The 16,211-nt window shown below is 50.3% G+C and overlaps 4 protein-coding genes across 6 annotated transcripts in view; 3 read left to right on the top strand and 1 right to left on the bottom strand.

Moving 5' to 3' along the window:
* Window positions 1–16,211, top strand: part of TIMM44 (translocase of inner mitochondrial membrane 44) — a 369,417-nt gene that overhangs the window by 31,973 nt on the left and 321,233 nt on the right. The gene's annotated exons all lie outside the window — the stretch shown is intronic.
* CD320 (CD320 molecule) overlaps window positions 1–16,211 on the top strand; it is a 92,725-nt gene that overhangs the window by 31,959 nt on the left and 44,555 nt on the right. The window lies entirely within an intron of this gene.
* Window positions 1–16,211, top strand: part of NDUFA7 (NADH:ubiquinone oxidoreductase subunit A7) — an 84,341-nt gene that overhangs the window by 31,966 nt on the left and 36,164 nt on the right. The window lies entirely within an intron of this gene.
* Window positions 655–7,739, bottom strand: ANGPTL4 (angiopoietin like 4). Its single transcript, XM_055545787.1, has 7 exons — window positions 7,204–7,739; window positions 6,481–6,591; window positions 6,236–6,353; window positions 3,198–3,311; window positions 2,790–2,885; window positions 2,417–2,698; window positions 655–1,321 (listed from the first exon to the last, which is right to left on the bottom strand). The coding sequence occupies exons 1-7, from the start codon at window positions 7,540–7,542 to the stop codon at window positions 1,140–1,142; spliced, it is 1,242 nt and encodes a 413-aa protein (XP_055401762.1). The 5' UTR covers window positions 7,543–7,739; the 3' UTR covers window positions 655–1,139.

The following is a 16,211-nucleotide window of genomic DNA, read 5'->3' as shown; positions in this document are numbered from 1 at the left end:
CCTAAATAAATTTTACTTTCTTTCTTTTATATATATGTATGTGTGTGTGTGTATATATATATATATATATATATATATATATTTTTTTTTTTTTTTTTTTTTTTTTTGCCCATGCCACAAGGCATGTAGGATCTTATTTCCAGGCCATGGATCAAACCTGTGCCCCCTGCAGTGGAAGCTCAGAGTCTTAACCACTGGACCACAAGGGGAGTCCCCTACTTTGTTTCTTTTTAAACTTTAGCCGTTTTTATTTCCTTTTTCTTTGTTTTGCTTTTTTAAAAATGTGACCCCTAAAAAAAAATAACATTAAATATGCAGCTTACCTCCCTATTTCTCTCATGTGGCCAGACACTAAAAGGTTATCAAGATTCATGTGCATAAGTATGATCAGGAAGAGCATCTAACTTTCTCTATTACCTGCTTCCAGAAGGACCAAATGAGGGTTTTGCTTGGTACCTCTGAAAATGAACATGAGATCTCCATTATGAAACCATAAGTGAAGGAAGTTGAAAGCAGATGTTGGAGATGGTGGGGATAACTAGCATTGTCCTCAAGAGCCCTGGAGCATTCGCCCTCCACCCTGTGAGCCTGTTTATGCGGACTCTGAAAACTGTCCACTTTGAAAAACAAACCAAAGGACGTAAAAGAACGAAATGTTTTGAAGTTGCTTTTATTCCGAGAATTCTGTGGGCTCCGCCCAGACGCCGTGGGCGCCAGCTGACTCAGCACCCAGGCCCCACAATACAGTGAGGGTGCCCAGGCCTACGGGAAGCCCTGGAGCTCCAGCCAGTCAATGTGACTGAATCCACTGGCCATGGAGGGCCGGCCTGGCTGCCCCACCCCCGCAGGGTCCCCTCTGCATCCCCTGCTCCTTGGGCGGGTGAGGAGGGGTTTCAGTGCCCCTCTGTCCCACGTTTTCGGGGTCTGTGCCCAACAGCCCTATAGCCCTGCTCTCCTCAGAGGGCATTTCCTGCAGCCTCCCCTACTCATCAAGGGGACCTCTCCAGTCATGGGCATCTTCTCTGTCCTCGAGGCTCCAGACAGCCCTTGCCTGGAGCCCCTGCCCAGGCAGGGAGTGGCCACACGTGGACAAGAGTCACTGTCCTTTGGGGGCCTGAGACCAGGCCCCAGAGAGGAGGCTAGGAGGCTGCTTGGGCCGCTGTGGGCTGTACCAGGATGGTGGTGGCCTGCAGTGGGTAGTAGCGGCCCCGCCAGGTCTTCCAGAAGATGCCCTTCTTACGCTGCTGCCGCTGCCGCGGAATGGAGTGGAAATACTGGCCGTTCAGGTTGGAATGACTGCAGGTGCCAAACCACCAGCCACCTGCCAAGGTCAGAGAAAAGGGGACATGGTCAAGCCCGTGGGTCCTTGGGTCTCCAGTGGGGCCGAGGTGGGAAGGGGGCTGGGTATTGGCCATATTGGCCATCACCCGCTTTAGACGAGAGAACTTTGGCAGTGGTTGTCAGACTGTGTTCTGAGGAACCCCAGCTTGTGACAAAGGCACCTCAGGGGCTCAGGGCGCCTCCCCACCCCATCCTGCATAACTGCAGCTTTTACGTCTGTGACCCTGGCAAGTTACTTCTCCACACTTGCCACATGGTGAACATTTATTAAAGCCTTCCTATGACTGTCGTGTGTTTCACTAGTTTGTATCACACTGAACCATGTGAAATTAATCACTATTCCATCCTTCTTCCCAAGACGGAAATGGCAACCCACTCCAGTGTTCCTGCCTGGGAAATCCCATGGACAGAGGCGCCTGGCGGGCTACAGTCCTCGGGGTCACAAAGAGCTGGACATGACTCAGTGACTAAACAACAAACGACCATCCTTCTTCGACCCACCACAAGGCAGTTTCATCTGTTTCACTTCATAGGTCGTGGGCTCTGCCTTCAGTTTGTCTTGGTGGCTAGCCTGTGGCAGAGTCGTCTCATTGTATTAATATTTTCATAGCAATCATGTAGTGTGGGCAGGGTGGTTATACCCTTTCTTTTTTTCTGGCCTCACCATGCAGGATCCTAGTTCCCTGACCTAGGATTGAACCCATGTCCCCTACAGTGGAAGCTCAGATCCCCAACCACTGGACCACCAGGGAAATCTCTATACCCATTTTAAAGATGGGGAAAATGAAGGGGGGAGGCCTTGTCAGTTGCCTAAGGGTCCAGAGCAAGTAAGGAGAAGGGGGCACAGAAATAAGGACTTCCCTGGTGGTCCAGTGGTTAAGAATCTGCGCTCCCAATGCAGGGGGCATGAGTTTGATTTCTGGTCAGGGAACTAGATCCCACATGCTTCAATTAACACCCGGAGAAACCAAAAAAAAGAACAATGGCATGGAAACAGATGGGGTTGAAGGCGGGGCAGGGATGCAGAAAAGCTGTGTGGAGAAGGGCAAGATGGAGAGGGACAGGGCTCGCTTACCAGAGAGGCTCCTGGCACAGTTCTTGTCTCCGCGGAGGTCGTGGTCCTGGTCCCAAGTGGAGAAGGGCAGGGAGAGGCCACTGGGCGAGAAGGTGGTGGCGCCCAGTTTGCTGGCCACCGGTGGCGTGAGCTGCAGGCTGTAGGCGGTGTCTTCACCCCCCAGGTGGATGGGGAACTGCAAGGACTCGGCATTGCCCTCCCAGTCCTGCAGCTGCACAGCCAGGCGGCTGCCACGGTCCCCAAGGATGCGATGCACCTTCTCCAGGCCCAGCCAGAACTCACCTGCCATGGGAGAGGCCAATCCATGAAGAGGACCCCCAGATCTGTAACACCCTCCTCCCCGCTGTGCCTCTGGCCTGCAGGAAACACCTACCTTGGGGGTCTCCAAAGCCATCTTTGTAGGCTTCCCAGGGCTGGTTAAAGTCCACGGAGCCATCCCGACGCCTCTGAATTACGGTCCAGCCTCCATCTGCCCAGAAAAGTGCGAGGTCATCAGGAGGATTCTTCTTGTAAGGGATCCTGCCTCCCCTGTTTGGCTCCCTAAACCCCAAAGCACCTCTAAACCCAGGGAGAACGGTTCCTCTCACCCACCCCAGCAGGATGGGAGGAAGACTGGCAAAGAAAGAAGGTGAGCTGGCCAGTAAGCTGGGGGTTCTGCCTAGATCTTTGTCCCAGGACCCAGCAAAGAAGAAGGAAGTGGGGAATAAGAAGTGGCTGCGCTTGACGGAAAGACAACCAGGCCTGTGATATTCGGGGTACCTGGGGGCCAGCCCAGCCCTACCTGAGGTCATTTGGCAGTTAACCAGGAAAGGCGGGGATCCCTGGGGCTGGATCTGGAACAATCCACTTTCCCTCTCTCCGTCCTCAAACAGCTCCTGGCAGTCCCTGGGCAGTTCTGAAGGACAGACAAAAGATGGGGGGGATTGAAACGGAGAGCCGTCCTAGATGCCCCGTCTCAGGAAACAGGCATGTCTCGGGGCTAGGCAGCATGTGACAGGGGCAGGAGGGGGCACTCCTCAGCTCACCGTGCCCCCTTCCACTTGCCTAAAGTTGCCCATGACTCCCCAGGACCAGCCAGACCCATCCCCCCTCCTCCCACCCTGAACCCCCATCCTCTGGCCACACAGCCTTCCTGGTAGCACACACGCTCTGGCCACAGGGTCTTTGAACATGCTAGTATTCTAGCATGTTCCTCTTCCCTCATGCAGTTCTCTGCCTCATATTAAAAGTCCCAGCTTCTGGAAAGGATGATGTCTTTGACACCCATCCCTCCCCTCTCCCCTCCACATCCTGTTGCAATAAATAGGGAAAAAAGAGAAATGAGTTTTTTTCTTTCCCTTTCCTGAGAACAAAGAAGATAAAGAGAACAGTGATCAGGCCTGAACATTCCTAGTTGTTTCCTTTTTCTTACTTTAACTGCTCCTAACTCTGCTTGTCTGTAACGAAGCTTGCTCTTCGGCCTTTCTGGGGTTTACCCTTAAAACACCCTTCCCCTTGTAGTTACACACTGGAAAGAAGACCACAGAGCCACCGAACAGCCAGACTCAATCACTGAGTTACCAACACCAGAGTATGACTGTCTTAGAAACAATGCAAGAGGAAGAAATCAAGACCCTATTGCCTTTATTCCTCATCATCGACCCCTGACTATGAGCCTTTGCCTTATATAAGGCCCGAGACTCATCATGGGCGTGGGGAGGGGCACAGTTCTTGAGGCATGAGCCTACCGTGTTTCGAAACTCTTTGCTGGCTGAGAATTAAAGCCACCTTTCTATTCCCTCCAAACTCTGTCTCTGTATTTTTTTCTTCGGCTTCAGTGGGCAGAGAAGGCCAAGATTTTGGCCATCATTAGCCCAAGACCAGGCTAAGGGCCACTGAGGACTTCCTACTCCCCAACACTGGGGCCATCTGTGATCTCTCCACAACTTCCCATACTGTATGAGGTCCCTGAAGTCAGGGATGAGGAATGGCTCTCTGCCCACCATCTGGCACCAGCTGATGCCAGCCCACAGCAGATGTTTAATAAAGATGCCATGAAAGAATGATTGAAGGAGCTGGACCAGAGTGGGGGTGGGGCCAGAACAGAGAGAAACAGGAAGGGGCTCTGCTTCCTCCAGCCGCGGGTGAGCATCAGGCCTGGATAGGGTTTGGAGGGCACCACAGAGGCCCCACCCGGGGTCCCGGGCATCTGAGGGAGAAGGAAGGATTGAAAAGTGAAGGAGGGAGGGATGGAGGGATGGCTTGGGCATGTCTGCAGACTGGGGAAGTCCCTGGCCCCCACCCCAGCAGGAAAAGTAGGGGAAAGGTTGAAGGGGGAAGGGTAGGCTCAGGTTGTGGGGTGAACATGTTAGCGCTGTGGGGGTGGGGGCGGGCCCAGAGTGACTGGTGACATTTCCTGGCCCCTCAGGCAGCTCCCCTTTCGCCTACTTTCCTCTCTTCCAATCGCAACAGGCAGCCGGCCAAACCACCAGTGTGGCTTCCATTAGCACCAGCTGTTTGTCTCCTCAGCTCTGACCTTTCTCCGGCTTGGCAGGGCTGAGCCTGGAGTCCCCCAACCTACACATGACCCCCCCTCCCCCATCACATTCCTGAGGTGGGACCTTTGCCTGCCGGCCCCTCCCAGAAGCCCCTCATGGCAGGGCTACCATTTGGGAGGGTGTAGCGGACCCTTCCCCTTCCTGGTGGGGGAGGTGGTGGGACCAAGAGGTGGGAGAGCCCTCAAGACCAGAGGGCTGGAAGCCAGCAACCAGCCCGAGGGCGGGTGTGAAGAGGGGGATTCGAACTTTCACCCAGTTGGCTGTAGACTGCTGCAGATGCCAGTGGGGGGATGGGGTAGGAGGACCACGGGGAAGCCAGCCAGGTCTGGACCTGTGAACTTAGGGTGGGACAGAGACATTGGGGAGCTGGGAGCCAGGGTCAGACACCTACAGACATGCTGGTTTGTAGATCTGGGGTGCTCTGGGGCACACACAATAAAGGATCTAGAACTTGCAGGAGTCGGGGCAGGGTGAGAAGGGGCGATCAGCACTTCCAGGTCAATAGAGCCGTGAGAGCCAGGCAAGGTGCATGGATCAAGGGCCCCAGACTTGTTAAGAGATGTAAGAGTGAATGGTGTGACTGGCCGGGGAGATGGGGGTTCCCTGCCTTAGACTCTCTTCCCAGATCCACACTCTAAAATGAGGGCCCAGACTTCCCTGGCCGGCCTGTGGTTAAGACTCTGTGCTTTCAGTGCATGGGGTGTGAGTTCAATCCCTGGTCAGGGAACTAGGATCCCACATGCCAAGTGATGCAGAAACAAACAAACAAACAAACAACAACAAACACCTGGTGGCCCCAAACGTCAGAACATCCCCCTCCCTGGCAGCCGTTCTCTTTTAACCCAAGGGGGGCTCCAGTCTCCCAAACTGGCACCCTTTTGTCCAACATCCCGCCCTTCTGCAAGGGTCCAACCCCCCAGGAAGGTGTCCCTGAGCCATACCAGCCCTTTCCCCACACCCTTGCAGCTCAACCCCCTCTTGAACCCACTTTCCCAACCCCTGCTCCAGTTAGTGGCTCTCGAGGCTTTGGGAAAATCTCACTGACTTTCTGGGAAGAAGGGTTTGAGGGGAGCCCAGAGAGGAAGGGTAAGGGCTGAAGAGGGGGATGTCCTGGTCACCCCTTCACCAGAGACCTGTTCTCCCACGAGGATGCACAGCCAGAGCCTCTCTCTTTCTCAGTAAGTTGGACCCAACAAGGAAAGGAGAAAGAATGGTAAGTCGGGGAATGAGGGTGGGGGTGGGGGGGAGTTTGCTAGAGACCAGCAAAAGGTTGGACACTCACTATGTAGGCGGCTGATATTGTGAGCTGGGCCAGCAAGCTGGGCCATCTTGGGCAGCCTCTTCCTCCTGGCAGGCTTGGCCATCTCGTGGCCCAGGTGCCTGGGGGCCAGGTGATCCATCTAGGACAGGACCAGGAGGAGGATGTCAGGTCTGGCTGGTTCAGGCTGCTCAACCTGCCTGGCTCCACAGCCAGACCCACAGGGTCCACCTTGAACCTCCCTCCCCATCTGGAGCAAGCACTGGCACCTGGCTCTGTAGATTCTGGATTCGCAGCTGCTGCTTCTCCAAGTGCCGCTGCTGCTGGGCCACCTTCTGGAAGAGTTGCTGGATCCTGCTGTTCTGAGCCTCCAGCTGAGTCTGGGGAGAGTGTAAAAGTCTGGTGAGGATCCAGTCTTCTGCCACCACCTTCTCCATTCATCCGCTGGTCCTGCTTCCAACTCTCCATCCTTTGAGGCCGGGGCAGAAGAGCCCAGGCTTCCCTGGTGGCTCAGTGGTAAAGAATTCGACTGTCCATGCAGAAGATACAGGAGAAGCGGGTTCGATCCCTGGAGATCCGCTGGAGGAGGAAATAGCAACCCACTCCAGTGTTCTTGCCTGGAGAATCCCATGGACAGAGGAGCCTGGAGGGCTACAGTCCTGTGCTGTGCATAGTCACTCACTCGTGTCCGACTCTTTGCGAACCCATGGACTGTAGCCTACCAGGCTCCTCTGACCATGGGGATTCTCCAGGCAAGAATAACGGAGAGGGTTGTCATGTCCTCCCAACCCAGGGATCGAACCCAGGGTCTCCTGCACTGAGGCGGGTTCTTTACCGTCTGAGCCACCAGGGAAGCTCGTTACAGTCCACGGGGTAGCAAAAGAGCCGGATATCACGGAGCGACTGAGCATGCAGGCACAAAGGAGAGACCAGGGTGTTCGGGATGCGCCCCTTCTTGTTCACTCCCTTCCAGGGCAGTAGCGTGTATGTACCTTCAAGCTGCGGAGGGTTTCTGGGGAGGCGTCGCTGCCGCCGGGAGTGACCAGATTGGCCTCGGCGCGCGGAGGCGCGGCGGACCCCTCAGGATCCTTGCAGGCGGCCCCACACGCGCCCAGACGCCGTTCCAGCTCGCCCAGCTGCCCACGGGTGCGCTCCACGTGTTCGCGCAGCCCGTGGCCGAGCTGCAAGAGGCCGTGCGCCAGCACGTTCACCTCGTCCCAGGAAGCAAAGCGCGGCGTCTCGGGAGGCTCCGGGCGGCCCTGAGCACTCAGCAGCCCGGCGGTGGCGGCGCACAGCATCAGGGCTGCTCCGGCTGTCGGCGCACAGCGCATCCTTCCTGGTGGTCCAGGCTTCGGAACGCGGAGATTCGGAGAGGCAGGAATGAGGGGGCGCCAGAGAGACTCTGGGGTCGAGGTGCGAGGGCTGGAAACCCGAAGGCCCTGGCGGAGGACTCGCTTCGGAGCAGAAGCCGGCGGAAAGACTCGAATGACAGCCCCCGGCCCTCGGCTTGGTGCGTCTGTGCGACGCCCTCTGTTATAAGCGCTGCGCGCGCGAAGAAGGAGGAGCCTGGAAGGCGGGGCGCGTGAAGTTCCGGGGGCGGGGAGTGGGGGCCGGGGTTGGGGTTCAGTACGCTGGAAGCAGGGTAGTTATGCCGGGTCTGGGAAGCCGTGGGAAGTGCAAAAGTCTGGCTTCTCTCACCAGGTCCTGATGTGCGTTTTCCGTCGTGCCTTCTCTGCTGACCATGGGAGACGTGACTTCCTCTCCCCGCGGTCCCCTTCCAGGCACCGGAATTCCGAGGCCCTCCCCACCCCACCCCAACCACGTTCAGTGGGGAAACGGCGCCGGCAGGAACGGCATGCTCGGCAGCATTCCTGACCCCCACTCTCCAAGTCAAGAGCTAGAGAAGAGGGTTCTGGTATGTTGAGTCCAGCAGGACCAGACAGGAAGCCCGGAAGCACGCAAACATCCCCTCCTCCGGGAGAGCATATCAAGCCCAGGCTGGACCCCCTGGGGAGGCATCTCCCAGGCTTCCGCTCTCCTTCCTGCTCAAGGCTTCATCATCGCAGATGTGTTGGTGGGATTTTCGTTTTCTTTTTTAAATTTGGGTGTGCTGGGTCTTAGTTGAGGCATGCAGGGTCTTTAGTTCCCTGACCAGGGATCAAACCTGGGTCCCCTTCATTGCGAGCTCGGAGTCGCAGCCACTGGACCACCAAGGAAGTCCCTTTGCCTGATTCCCTCATCCCACTCCTTGAAACTTAGTGCCCTGGTGGCAGGGCCCAGATCTGTCTTGCTCAGTCTCGAGCTGGGGCCTGTCTCCCCACTGCCCACTCACCCTCAGGGTCTTCAGAGTCTTGAGTATTTGCCTGCACTGAAGCAGAAAACTCAGAAGGGAAGAGGGGCTGCATGGAAGAATGTTCTTCTATGTTCAGTCTCCCTCTCCTGTATTCATTAATTCAAAAAAAGGGCCCTCTGCTCTACTACATGGAGTTCCCAGGGTGGTGGAAGGACCCCACCATCTGAGCCTGGGGTAGGGGCAGAGTTGGGACAGAGGAAGAATTGAATTGAGGCCATGATGTGGACCACGTTCATGATTTGGGCTGCTACTGTTTAGCTGCTCAGTCTTGTCCGACTCTTTGGGACGCCATGGACCGCAGCCTGCCAGGCTCCTCTGTCCATGGGATTTCTCGGCAAAAATACTGGAGTGGGTTACCATTTCCTTCTCCAGGCTTAGCACTTATCTGACAAACTTTTACTGAAGTCCTCCCCCTCCAGCCCCACCAACTTCCCTATACCTTGTACAAAAATTGAGGCTGGCATAGAAAACCTGCCTGCCAGGAAAAACCCAGGGCACATTGGCTCAGACAGAGAGAGCACAGGCAAGAAGAACAGAGTTGACTCAGCGGGGCTCTGGAATCTGAAACTCCCCGCCCTGGGGCTGACGTGCAGGTCACCACTCATACACTTGGCTGAGCCAGACCAGGATGGCAGATCCAGGCAGCTGTGACAGGCAGATGGGAAGGGCGGGAACAAAACCTTGGCAAGGAGTACATCTAGACAGCCACCATCTGCCCAGGCAGCCAGCTGGTTCAGCTGCCAGGCCTCAGCCTCTTTTTGAGTGAGGGTCTCTGGTCTCCCAGAATGGGCTCTTTTCTTTGGCTTCTTCTTCTTTTGTCAAAGATATATATATTTATTTATTTATTTAATTTTTGGCTGTGCTGGATCTTCGTGGGCCTCTTTCAGTTGCAGTGCGCAGGCTTCTCATTGCAGTGGTTTCTCTTGTTGGGGAGCACGGGTTGCAGTCGTTGTGGCACACCGGCTTAGCTGCTCCTCGGCATGTGGGATCTTCCCGGGCCAGGGATGGAACCCGGGTCCCCTGCATTAGCAGGTGGATTCCGTACCACTGAGCCACAAGGGAAGCCCACCTCCCTGGCTTCTTGAACTGAGAAAAATGATCAATTACTTTTTCAACCTGATGGCCATTTCCTGATCCACTTCTCAGGGGCTTCTATCTCTGTGCTGTGTTTCAGAGGGCACAGAATACACCCAAGGCTCTTAGAGACTCCTGTAGTGAACAAGCTACAAAAGAGTTTCTCCAGGAGCCTGGAACTGACCCTGGACTATATCCTAAAAACTGCTCTGTGGAATATGCCTTTGTTCCAGCAATAATTTATCACCATGATGAATTGTTTCTTTGGCACCTGTTTTGTTCTGGCTGGGGCTTCCCTCATTCAAATGGTAAAGAATCTACCTGCAATGCAAGAGACCAGGTTCTATCCCTGGGTTGGGAAGATCCCCTGGAGAAGGGAATGGCTATCCATTCTAGTATTCTTGCCTGGAGAATCCCACAGACAGAGGAGCCTGGCGGGCTATATAGTCCATGGGATCACAAAGAGTCGGACACCACTGAGCATGCACTATGAGGATCTTTTTAAAAAGGTAATTTCAAGGCTTCCTTGGTGGCCCAGTGGTTAAGATTCTGCCTTGCAATACAAGAGACAGTGGTCTGATCCCTGGTCTGGGAAGATTCCACATACCATGGGGCAACTGACCCTTGTGCCACAACTACTAAGCCTATGCACCCTGGAGAGAATGAGAAGCTCTCGCTCGCCACAGCTAGGAAAAGCCCACATGGAGCAACAAAGAACCAGCGCAGCCAAAAATAAAGAAATAAATAAACTGAAGCCACTGAGCAGCAGCAGCAAATCAGTTCCATTCAGTCGCTCAGTTGTGTACGACTCTTTGCGACCCCATGGACTGCAGCATACCAGGCTTCCCTGTCCTTCACCATCTCCCAGAGCTTGCTCAAACTCATGTCCATCGAGTCGGTAATGCCATCCAACCATCTCACCCTCTGTTGTCCCCTTCTCCTCCTGCCTTTAATCTTTCCCAGAATCAGGGTCTTTTCAAATAAGTCAGTTCTTCGAATCAGGTGGCCAAAGTATTGGAGCTTCAGCTTCAGCATCAGTCCTTCCAATGAATATTCAGGACTGATTTCCTTTTGGATTGACTGGTTTGATCTCCTTGCAGTCCAAGAGACTCTCAAGAGTCTTCTTCAACACCACAGTTCAAAAGCACCAATTCTTCAGTGCTCAGCTTTCCTTATGGTCCAACTTTTATATCCATACATGACTACTGGAAAACCATAGCTTTGACTAAACAAACCTTTGTCAGCAAAGTAATGTCTCTACTTTTTAATATGCTGTCTAGGTTGGTCATAGCTTTTCTTCCAAGGAGTAAGCGTCTTTTAATTTCATTCCTGTAGTCACCATCTGCAGTGATTTTGGAGCCCAAGAAAGTAAAATCTGTCACTGTTTCCATTGTTTCCCGGTCTATTTGCCATGAAGTGATGGGACCAGATGCCATGTTCATTGTTTTTTGAATGTTGAATTTTAAACCAGCTTTTTCACTCTCCTCTTTCATTTTTATCAAGAGGCTCTTTAGTTCCTCTTCGCTTTCTGCCATAAGGGTGGTGTCATCTGCACATCTGAGCGTATTGATATTTCTCCCAGAAATCTTGATTCCAGCTTGTGCTTCATCCCTCCCAGCATTTCGCATGATGTATTCTGCATATAAGTTAAATAAGCAGGGTGACAATATACAGCCTCGAAGTACTCCTTTCCCAATTTCAAACCAGTCTGTTGTTCCATGTCCAGTTCTAACAGTTGGTTCTTGACCTGCATATAATTTTCTCAGGAGGCAGGTAAGGTGGTCTGGTATTCCCATCTCTTTAAGAATTTTTCAGTTTGTTGTGATCCACACAGTGTATAAAATATACACAGAGGGGAAAAAAAAAAGATAATCATGCAATTTTTTTTTTCTGAACCACTTCAGGATATGTTGCAGATTTGATTCTGCTGCAGACTTGATTAGTGCTTTTACTAAGAACAAGGACATTCACTTATGTAATTGCAGCACAGATAGCAACTTGAGGAAGTTTGACCCTGACATAATGCTGTTATCTAATCCATGGTCCAGATTCCAGTTTCATCAACTATGCCCATCATGTCCTTTACAGCAATGTTTTATCTCTGGCGTTCCATCCAGGATCACATGGTGAATTTCCTTGTTGTGTTTCCTTAAGTATTAGTCACCTCTGTCGTGTCTGACTTTGCGACCCCATGGACTGTAGCCCGCTAGGCTCCTCTGTCCATGGGATTCTCCAGGTGAGAATACTGGAGTGGGTAGCCATTCCCTTCTCCAGGGGATCTCCAGGGATTGAACCCGAGTCTCCTGCATTGCAGATGACGTCTTTACCATCGGAGCCACCAGGGAAGCCCCAAGAATACTGGAGTCGGTAGCCATTTCCTTCTCCAAAGGATCTTTGCAACCCAGGGATTGAACCGAGGTCTCTTGCACTGCAGGTGGATTCTTTACCATCTGAACCACCAAGGAAGCCCAAAGTAGGATCTTGCTGTTTATCTTTCCTATATATAACAGCTTGCATCTGCCCAGTCCACCCCTCTCCCACATCACTCCCCCTTGACAACCACAAGTCTGTTCTCTTTGCTCCATATTTAACCACTTAACTTTTTTTTTTTTTTTTTTTTTTGTCACACAGCAGGTGGGATCTTAGTTTCCCGACCAGGGATCGAACCCAGGCCACCTGAATGGAAGCTTGGAGTTTTAACCAGTGGCCTGCTAGGCAACCCCTAACCACTTGGCTTTAGTATTGGGTGATTGGTGCTGCAATGGGAAGCACAGAAGGTGGCAGAGAAGGGGCTACCCCCAGAAGGAAAGGCTTTTGGTGGGGGGCAGGGGGCGGCTGAGACTGAGGAGTCATAATATTATCCAGACGAAAAGTGTCTGGAGTGAGTGACCCAGATTGGGGAAGACAGTGAATAACGCACTGTAGCCTGGGATGTGTGTCTGTTTTTTCCTGGACCAGGCCAGAGGGACATTGGGACTCTGTGTGTAGACATCCTAAAAGAAGCTGCAGAGTCTCTGTCCAGGAACGGCCCCCTCACCACCTTTCCTGTCAGAATCTAGTCACATCCAAGTCACCAGGGAAAGTCAGCTTTAGGGCAGGCGGCTCAGACCAGAAAGGATGACTCAGATTCTGGGCTGAGCCTCCGCAAAGAAATGGCATGGACTCTGCCCAAGTCATTCTTCCCACCTCCTCTCACCTCCCACCCAGTCCTGTTAGCCAGGGTGCTTGCGTGCGTGTAAACCTACAACCTTTGGACCCCAGGGCAAACAGCCCTGAACTCCCTCAGGAAAGAATAATAAGTGCAACAGGGCACATTAACTTAGCATTCACCTTGATCCCATTAGGCACATGCACAGTCCAGTCCTTTGTCACTCTCAAATCAGCCCTGAAAATGAAAGTGTTCCTTTCTCTTTTGGACTGACTGGAAAGTTGTGAGGTTCTGAAATGTTCACATACTTGACTGAAGACAGCTTGGAAAGGCCAAGATTTGAAACTTGTTCTCTCAAGTTCCTAACTAATGAATCTTAATTTTTTTAAAAATCTTGCCTGTTTTTGTAAGTTACGGGTTTCCCTGGTAGCTCAGCTGGTAAAGAACCTGCCTCCAATGCTGGAGGCCCCAGTTCGATCCCTGGGTTGGGAAGATCCCCTGGAGAAGAGAAAGGCTACTCACTCCAGTATTCTGGTCTGGAGAATTCCATGGACTGTATACTCTATGGAGTCCAAAAGAGTTGGACATGACTTTCACTTTCACTTTGTAAATTACAGTTTTGAATGGGTGAGGCATTAGCATTGTGCCAAGCCCCAAAAGTCTAAAAACCATAGCCAGAAGGACTTCTTTGGTGGCCCAGTGGCTAAGACTCCGTGGTCCCAATGCAGGGGGCCGGGGTTCCAGCCCTGGTCAGAGAACTAGACCCCGCATGCCACAGCTAAGAGGCTGCAACTAAGAGCCCGAATCATGCCTCAGCTAAAAGACCCCACCTACCACAACCATAATAAAAAGATCCTGAGTGTCACATGTCGCAACTGAGGCCCAGTGCAGCCAAATAAATATTTTTGAAAATAAAAGATCAAAACCCATAGCTGGAAAAGTCTCCCTTTCCTTAATCATGTGTTCACCTTAAACTTTGTTCAAGAGTGTTTATTCAGGTTTATTCATAGTCATTTTTGAAGTTCTTTGTGGGTCTAAACATATTTCTTTTCAAAACTTCAAAATTGTTATGAACTGAATGTTTGGATTCTCTTAAAATTCATATGTTGAGTGCAATGAGCGACAAAGATTTACTGTATAGCCCAGGGAACTGTAGTCAATAGTTATCTTGTAACAAACTATAATGAAAGATAATTTCAAAAATATTATGTGTATATGTATAACTGAATCATCTTTCTGTGTACCCGAAACATTGTAAGTCAACTATACTTCAATAAAATATAAATATTAAAAAATTTAATTCATATATTGAAGCCCTAAAACCCCAATCTAATGGTAATTGGAGGTGGGGACTTTGGGAGGTGATTAGGTAATGACGGGGCTTCCCAGGTGGCTCAGTGGGTAAAAGAATTCTGCCTGCAGTTCAAGAGACACAGGCAGACACGGGTTCGATTCCTGGATGGGGAAGATCCCCTGGAGAAGGACATGGCTACCCACTCCAATATTCTTGCCTGGAGAATTCCACGGACAGAGGAACCTGGAGGGCTACAGTCCATGGAGTCACAAAGAGTCAGATATGACTTAGCATAGCACAGCAATCTGTACATACTTCAGGTGCATGATCTAATCAACTTTGACCTATGTAAACACCTGTGACTCTATCAGCATAATAAAGGTAATAGAAATCTCTATCACAGCCCAAAGTTTCCTTGTCCCTCTTAGGAAGCTCCCACTGGCTCCTCCCATCTTTCCCAGATAACCACATCCTGCTTTCTGTCACTACAGATAAGTTTGCATTTCCTAGAATTTTATATAAATGGAATCACATAGAATGAACTCTTTTTTTTTGGTCCACTTTTTTTTTTTTTTTCACTCAGCATGATTATTTTGAAAGTCATCCAGTACTCTTGCCTGGAAAAATCCCATGAACAGAGGAGCCTGGGGGGCTGCAGTCCATGGGGTCACTAAGAGTCCGACACGACTGAGCGACTTCACTTTCACTTTTCACTTTCATGCATTGGAGAAGGAAATGGCAACCCACTCCAGTGTTCTTGCCTGGAGAATCCCAGGGACGGGGGAGCCTGGTGGGCAGCCGTCTATGGGGTCGCACAGAGTTGGACACGACTGAAGCCACTTAGCAGCAGCAGCAGCATGTTGCAATGTGTATCAATAGTATGGTTATTTTTAATGTCGATATGGATAAACCAACAAATGAAATCCATTCATCTGTTGAAGAACATTTGAGTTGTTTCTGGTCTTCACTTATTAAAAATAAAAGCTTCTGGGACTCCCCTGGTGGTTCAGTGGTTCAATGGTTTCATCTTCCAATGCAGATGGTGTGAGTTCAATCCCTGGTTGGGGAGCTAAGATTCCACATGCTTCATTGCCAAAAACCAAAACATAAAATAGAAATTGTAACAACATATATTGTAAAATACTGTAACAAATCCAGTAGAGACTTTAAAAATTGTCCACAACAACAACAAAAATCTTTTAAAAAATACAGTTCCTATGGACAATTCACATACAACTTTCAAGAAGTTTTTTTTTTTAATTGAAGTATATTTTATTTACAATGTGTTAATTTCTGCTGAACAGCAAAGTGATTCAGGAATATATATATATATATATATATATATATATATATATATATATTCTTCTTTATATTCTTTCCATTATGGTTTATCATAGAACACTGAATATAGTTCCTGTGCTGTGCAATAAAACCTTGTTCTTTAGCCATGCTATATATCATAGTTTGCATCTGCTAATCCCAAACTCCCAATCCTTTCTGCCCCCTTGGCAACCTCAAGTCTGTTCCCTATGTCTGTGAGTCTGCTTCAGTTTTGTAGATAAGTTCATTTGGATCTAATTTTAGCTTCCACATATAAATGATATTATATGGTATTTGCCTCAGTTTCTGATCTGCTTCACTTAGTATGTGCATCCAATGTCAGGTACAAGTTTTTGATGGAATAGTGCTTTGATTACTCTTGGAGAAAAAAAATTTAATTAAAAATTTTAATTTAAATTTCCCTAGTACTCCTGTCACTTAGCCATCCAGTTCCCCTTATACATATTCACAATCACTGGCAATAGTAAGTATATATATATTTATATCACTGAGTCACCTTTCTGTAACCTGAAACTAACACTACATTGTAAATCAACTATAATTCAAATAATAAAGACCAAAAAAATTTCTTCTAGGTTTTAAGTCACAGAAAATCTTTATTGCAAGGTAAGATTTTCCTTTTCTACTCTGTTGCAGAACATTTATGGTTTTATTTTCATGCTTAGTTATTTGATGCAAATTACAACATCTTACAGCCCTGAAATTAAAACATGCTTACTCCTTGAAAGGAAAGCTATGACAAACCTTAACAGCATATTCAAAAGCAGAAACATCACTTTGCCAACAGAGG

The sequence above is a fragment of the Bubalus kerabau genome, chromosome 1 (assembly GCF_029407905.1).
Source record: "Bubalus kerabau isolate K-KA32 ecotype Philippines breed swamp buffalo chromosome 1, PCC_UOA_SB_1v2, whole genome shotgun sequence".
NCBI lineage: Eukaryota > Metazoa > Chordata > Mammalia > Artiodactyla > Bovidae > Bubalus > Bubalus kerabau.
Note: the sequence above shows the minus strand (reverse complement) of the source record. Positions and strands in the feature narration are given on the sequence as shown.